This window comes from Zea mays, chromosome 5 (genome assembly GCF_902167145.1).
Source record: "Zea mays cultivar B73 chromosome 5, Zm-B73-REFERENCE-NAM-5.0, whole genome shotgun sequence".
NCBI classification, from domain to species: domain Eukaryota; kingdom Viridiplantae; phylum Streptophyta; class Magnoliopsida; order Poales; family Poaceae; genus Zea; species Zea mays.
In genome coordinates this window covers 187,234,936-187,241,039 of record NC_050100.1, presented here as the reverse complement: position 1 = coordinate 187,241,039, position 6,104 = coordinate 187,234,936, and the positions used below count along the sequence as shown (strand labels likewise).

General features: G+C 46.2%; 2 protein-coding genes across 5 annotated transcripts; one reads left to right on the top strand and one right to left on the bottom strand.

Annotated features, from left to right (window-relative positions):
- Nucleotides 1-466: 466 nt before the first annotated feature.
- On the bottom strand, nucleotides 467-2,659 carry LOC100284484 (tab2 protein). The gene is made up of 3 exons (NM_001157379.2): nucleotides 1,818-2,659; nucleotides 1,575-1,718; nucleotides 467-931 (listed from the first exon to the last, which is right to left on the bottom strand). Exons 1-3 carry the CDS (start codon nucleotides 2,584-2,586, stop codon nucleotides 672-674), a joined length of 1,173 nt encoding a protein of 390 aa, NP_001150851.1. The 5' UTR covers nucleotides 2,587-2,659; the 3' UTR covers nucleotides 467-671.
- Nucleotides 2,660-2,808: 149 nt separating this feature from the next.
- LOC100278609 (uncharacterized) lies at nucleotides 2,809-5,749 on the top strand. 4 transcript variants are annotated; one of them, XM_008645197.4, is made up of 5 exons: nucleotides 2,809-3,034; nucleotides 3,693-3,765; nucleotides 4,077-4,181; nucleotides 4,842-4,943; nucleotides 5,137-5,437. In XM_008645197.4, the coding sequence occupies exons 1-5, from the start codon at nucleotides 2,910-2,912 to the stop codon at nucleotides 5,179-5,181; spliced, it is 450 nt and encodes a 149-aa protein (XP_008643419.1). In that variant the 5' UTR covers nucleotides 2,809-2,909; the 3' UTR covers nucleotides 5,182-5,437. The 4 variants fall into 4 exon arrangements, with proteins under 4 accessions (XP_008643419.1, XP_008643420.1, NP_001359391.1 ...); XM_008645198.4 differs by lacking the exon at nucleotides 5,137-5,437 and adding an exon at nucleotides 5,516-5,749 and having other exon boundaries at nucleotides 2,810-3,034; nucleotides 4,068-4,181; NM_001372462.1 differs by lacking the exon at nucleotides 5,137-5,437 and adding an exon at nucleotides 5,516-5,722 and having other exon boundaries at nucleotides 2,820-3,034.
- The last annotated feature ends 355 nt before the right edge of the window (nucleotides 5,750-6,104 follow it).

Below are 6,104 nucleotides of genomic sequence, written 5' to 3'. Positions count from 1 at the left end.
CGCAATCGCTATTTGCGTATTTGTGTCTAGAATAAATAGATTTTACAGGAAAAATGCTAGCGTCTAGTGGCTAGGGGCTCTCTGTTTTTGGGGGCCCGATGCGACCGCACCCTCGGCAACCCCTCAGGAACGGCCCTGGTGACATCGCCCAGACATGTAAACTCGGCATTACATACTATAGCAAGTTAGCAACGACTCTAGCACCTAAAGATAAAATTAGTTCCTCTAACAACCCAAATGTGATTTTTATGCAAAGAAGGTCGAAACGAAAAAAAAAGGTCGCTTGTGCATACACATCCGATGCCTCGGACCAGCTAGGACGTTCGGTTCAGCTCGGCTGTCCCCTCTCGAAAAATCTAGTGCCGACATCCACTGGGCCGCCATGTCGCTGGGCCGAATGGGTTGGCCTGCGACAGAGGAAGGCGGCCGCCTAGGTATCGTTGGCCCATCAGCGGAATCGATCAACAAGACAAAAACAAAGCATTGCAAACCTGCAACTGCAAGGTTGTCCAAACTCCAAACATTCTTTTACACTTCCCTCTCTGACGAATCCCTGTATACTGATTCCCAAAAATAATTTACTAGCACTAGACGTCGATGATGCTACAGTGGCTATCAAGACGAAATGCACGACAGAGAAGAAGTAGCGTCCCGGTAGAATAGACCATCCATCATACAGGCGGCGGGGGCAGGTCCAGCAGGAGCCAGAAGCCGACGCAGCCGTCGGAGTTGAGGTTCTCCTGGATGGCCAGGAAGTGGAGCCCGCCGCAGGCCTTCTTCGCCGCCTCCCAGGCCTCCGCCTCCTGCGTCGACGCGGCGGTTTTCTGGTACCCAGAGTAGACGTACCGCGTCGACACCCCCGCCGACAGGATCAGGCTCGCCCTGCCCGTGTCCGCCTCCATCGCGCAGATCTCCAGACCGTTCATCCACGCTGAAATGGAGGTGACAGGAAACACAAAGATGGTACCGTTTCTGATGGCGAGTCATGACTCAATGATCATGGAAGAAGGGACACAGCAAACTAGCTAACGCAGGTGTGATTGTTCGATATTGTCTCCTTTACAGTATGCAGTTCAAACGCGGTAACTTGTTCAACATCAAATGCATATTCAGTTGTCATTTCTTCTATACCAACCAGAATCAACTAGATGGTTCTTATGTGGCTGCCATTTCTCCTACATTCTCAATTCTCAAAGTACTAGTGATAGAATTCTGGAACGATAAACATGTGAGATCATCTCATATAACATGCCAAAACTTGCCTAGGTGCACAACGATCAAAAAACTTTTTCAGTTGTTGGAGAAAGACGATAGCCAGTTGCAATAAGATCATTGATCATAGAGATCAAACTGACCAACTTACATGCAAGTACTCTATCTAATAGGAAATTAATGTTTTTACCAGCAACAAAAAAATGCGTCCCCCCCTCCAGTAATCCGAACATATGGATAGATGCATTTGCAAAGAAGCATTAGCCATGAAGAAAATCGTTGCCAGTTCGTTATAAACATTTTGAATGCCTTGGTGGCTTCGCACTGCTTGTTAATTTCAGTACACCGAGACACAAACTTACCGGCCAGAGGCTTGGCGCGAGATGATTCCACGGCGACACCAGGGACTAGCGTGGTGTCATCAAGCTCGAACCCCAGCAGTTCCAAATCCAGCCCCGCACCGAATGCGTACCTCCTCTCCAGTGACTCCACCTCCTCTCTCACAGCTGCACAGCACGAACAATCAGGAGAAGCTCGCTCCGCTCAAGGCCTCGTCAATGGCTTAACAACCAAGGCTAATCGCCGTGGCAGATCGAGCTACTGACCGGAGAACGGGAGCTGCACGAACGCCCACTTGTCGCCGAAGAGGTTCTCGGGGAGCGTGGTGGGGAACGGGTTGTCGAGCGCGAGCAGCGGCCGGGTGCCGGCCTGGAACCCCGGGTGGCGGCTGTACACCACCTCGTACCGCTCCTCAAGCCACAGCAGCAGCGACACGCACCGCCGGCTCGGCACGGCCTTCACGCCCAGATCGCCGCAGGCGCGGGTGATGATGGTCTGCATCTGGGACCGGAAGAAGCGGACGCGGTCGGGCATGGGCACGCCCAGCGCCTCGGACACGGAGGCCAGAGCGTCGCGGAGCGTCACGCTGTTGATGGCGTTGTTGGGGAAGTAGCGCGTGAACTGGAGCGACAGCGTGGCGTCGCACACCACGAGCTCCCACACCTTCTTGCCCCGCGCGTCCAGGATGGGCCGCGAGCAGAAGTCCAGCTCCCACTCCCGGATCGACTCAGGGTCCACGTCAGGGTCCAGGTAGCACACCTCCGCCTGCGGGTCCACCTTGTTCTCGGCCTCCACTTCTTCGTCGGCGATGTCAGCCGCAGCGGATGCCTCGGTGGAGCTCTCGGAGGAGATGGACCGGCACCGGCGCGGCGACCGCGGCGACGGGCTAGCCGGGACAATCATGCGGCGGGCTGGAGTGACGGGGCGCGCGGAGAGGGAGACCGACGTGGTGGCTCGCCCTGGCGGGTTGGGAAGGGGGAGGCTCCGACGCAGCGCGAGGCCATGCCCGGCGACGATGGCGGTGGCGGTCGTCATGCCGCGCGCGGGCACCCACGGCCACACGCAGAAGCTAACGCTAGAGAGATGGCGGTAGCATAAACCAGTTCACCGCTCCACCTCCACACGCCCCAAGCAGGCAAGCAGTGTGATGTGTGATACCGTGATCTCATTGTTCCGCTTGGCCCGTGGGCCGACCCAATACCATGAAGAAGCCCATCTAACGGTGAGGAAACAAGATAAAGTCGACATGGTTGATTTTATAAAGAAAGAAAAACGAAAAACGAAAAACTAGAGGGTGGAGGACAACGGTGTCCAGCAAAAGAGAGAGAAGAGGAGGGGAGGAGGTGGAAGTAGCAAGAATGGCGTGCTCCACCAATCTCTGCTTCTCGGCGTCGATTCCTCCTCTTCCAGCCTCTTCTTCTTCTTCTGTCTCCTCCCCCTTCCTCACGGTGGAGCGTGTGTCCTATGTTCCGTCCTTGTCCAGGTATGCTCTTGTTTCTTCTTGCCCTGCCTGCCTCCATTGATGCAGTATTGTTCTTGGCCAGCTTTTTTAAGCTGGTACTCTCGGTTTTGTTGGTTTTCTTATTTTTACCATTAATTATGTTTTTTTCAGTTTTGCCATCATGTTTTATAGCACTAGAAGAGTAAAATTAAAAAAAAACATAAATAAGGATAAAAATGAGGACACCAGCAAAACCAGGGCACTACCTTAAAAAACCATTTATTAAAGCTTTCTCAAATTCCAGAATTTAGTTACTCCATGATGTTATATACGGTGTATTATTTTTCCTTGTTAGATGAGAATTTTGCGTTGTTGTTCCTGAAGCCAACACGAATACCGTTTTGTGTTATTTTGTATTCTGTGCAAACTTGTGGTTTACCTAACTGCTATAAGTATTCAAGAATATTTGGTTGGAACTTGGAACCAGTTTACAAGTTCAAAACCTATTCGACTTTTTGTACTACTGCTAAACGGTTCAACTTCTTCATTTGGGCTGGAAAGACCCAAGAGACCAGTACTTTTGAATTAATATCAGTTGATTTTATTTAGTTTACTAATAATAGCTAATTTTGGTTGTGGTTAATGGCATCGATAGTACTTAATTAACTGACGTCTGAGTTATATGTTTTTTCTCTCATAGGTGGACAATCCGATACAAGCAATTGGGGCATGCATATCAGAGAAGCCACGTTCTGGCCTTTGCTAGTGCAGATGTATGCATCAGGCATTTCGAGTAGGCCATCTATTTTTTAGGGTTGGTAGGATTATGACATATAATAATGTTTATTGAACATAACTTTATGTGCTTTTGAATTTTTTTAGAAGTTTAAGTTCAATTTCTTAGGCCTATATCCCAACCAGGATACCGTTATTCCTTAGTACTCTTTACTTTATGCATTATACTAACCCAGGTCCTGGAGAAAGTTATTCAACTTTCTTTAGTGCCAGTTGCTGCATTCTTATTCTGTATAATACATTCTCTCTTGGTAGCTATATTGTTTTTTTAATGAATCAGGCATCACAGGGTAAAAGAAGCTCAGGTGAGAATGTTGTGATGGTTGATCCACTGGAAGCTAAGCGTCTAGCTGCTAAACAAATGCAAGAAATTAGGGCCAAAGAAAAGCTGAAGGTGCATTGCAGCTGTATTGGAGTGTATCATTCCTTAGATTAAATCAATCTTATATGCTAAAGGAAGAAAACTTCATGATAAGGAAAGGAGGAAAACATTTATCTTTTTTTTTTTGGACCAATAGTTGGTGATGAATCATTGTTTCAGATAACTGGAGACAGAACTAGGCTTTTACCTGTTCATGTTGTCCTGCGAGTTCTCCAATTCTAATTTATTTATTTATTGTGTGGGTACAAACTTGATTGCATGTTCTTCAGTTGAGGCATCTAATTAACTGCAAAAGGATATTCAACTTAATATTACCTAGTGGCTGTAAATTGCAGTAATGTTCACATGGGCATTTATATTATTATTTAAAAAAAACTCTACCAGCAGGGGAAATTATAGGGAACATATCCTGTGTTCATGGAGCTCTTGTGCTCATATGAGCACTTTAAATCTGGTGCGTTCATTTCTCATCCAGAAGGTGAGGGCAGCAGTGGCACACAGAGACAGACGGCGCGGCGCAACAAGGGTGGTCAAGAGTGGCACACACTAGAAAATGTCTATTCACACTTGGATGAGAAATGAAGGCACCAGATTTAAAGTGCATATGAGCACAAGAGCTCCATGAGCACAGGATACGTCAAATTTGACCCAAATCACTGCTCTGTTTTGCAGAGGCGCAGTCAAGCAGAAGCTATCAATGGGCCATTGGCAATGATAGGACTGACTGCTGGATTGATAGTGGAAGCTCAGACAGGAAAAGGCATCTTAGGGCAGGTACTTAAACTGAATGTAGGAGAAATTCGGTTTATATACAAACTTTTATCATAACCAATAACATGACTTGGGAAATGTTAATAATGGGCAACAGTGGCGTCGGATGCTAGACAATTATTTACTTAGAAACCAGAATGTTAATTACAGTTTTTGTGCTACTAATATGTGCTCGCGTGCTTATGCATTTGTGCAGCTAGCTGGATATCTGACGGCTATTTCTAGTTTATTTGGACAATAATAGTGGGCCATCTTTGGAGATTTATTTTTTCACGTTCCTTGGCCAGGAGAGCTCTTATCTGTTGCATCCACCCAATTTTTGTGGGGGAGTTAATCCGAGCCCAGACTTGTATGTTTATCAAGCACGCATGGGCTGAACATTAATTATACATGTAACGGGGTCGTTCTATGTAGCCCAACCATTTCTGATGATAGAACCTGCTAAAGAGCAGTTCTTCATCATACTTAAATGTGAAATGTTAAGTCTTTGAGAACTCTCCTTTTTGCCCAAACCATTGAGCCTGTAACATGTCGATTGGACTCAGAAGTCTCTGACTGGTTGTTTGTATATGCAGGAGCTGATGACACCTGCAATGGAATGATGAGTCTATTGCTTCGATTTAACGTGTGATTACATATATCTTGAACTTATTATAAGCCAGTATGTCGCCTGTAGAGTGTAGACAGGTACTTTTATAATATATAATCACAACTTCCATATGTACTGATACATTTTATCTTTGTTCTGCTTGCTACTGTTTTAATTGAATACAAGACATACTATGGAATATTTAAATTTGTCATTTGTAGTAGTTGTGTTTGTAACTGCAAGCTAAAAAACAATCTGTTGAGCATGTGCTATATGTAAGTAGCGTGGATCGGTTTAGGGTCCGTGCATGTTAATGAGATATGCGATTTGTCATCATTAGCAAAACTTTCCAGCTTCTCAGGGAAAAAAACGATAATGTACCATCCAACCGACTCCAGTTAGAACAAATAATCTCATTTTATTTATTTTTATTCTATTTTGCCCCCCCCCCCCTCTTTTTTCCTGTCATCTAAAAAAACAAATCGCAACTCTGATTTGAAGCTCGTTGCGAAACATCGTCCACATGATTTTTTGGATTTTGAGAGCGCTAGCAACCTCAACCATTCACATCCACA

Coding starts and splice junctions, on each gene's coding strand:
- LOC100278609 (NM_001372461.1), top strand. CDS start 2,910: ATGGCGTGCTCCACCAATCTCTGCTTCTCGGCGTCGATTCCTCCTCTT. Junction 3,035..3,692: donor TATGTTCCGTCCTTGTCCAG/GTATGCTCTTGT, acceptor TTTCTCTCATAG/GTGGACAATCCGATACAAGC. Junction 4,944..5,136: donor GAAAAGGCATCTTAGGGCAG/GTACTTAAACTG, acceptor GCATTTGTGCAG/CTAGCTGGATATCTGACGGC.
- LOC100284484 (NM_001157379.2), bottom strand. CDS start 2,586: ATGACGACCGCCACCGCCATCGTCGCCGGGCATGGCCTCGCGCTGCGT. Junction 1,719..1,817: donor CGTGCAGCTCCCGTTCTCCG/GTCAGTAGCTCG, acceptor CGTGCTGTGCAG/CTGTGAGAGAGGAGGTGGAG. Junction 932..1,574: donor TCGCGCCAAGCCTCTGGCCG/GTAAGTTTGTGT, acceptor CCTCCATTTCAG/CGTGGATGAACGGTCTGGAG.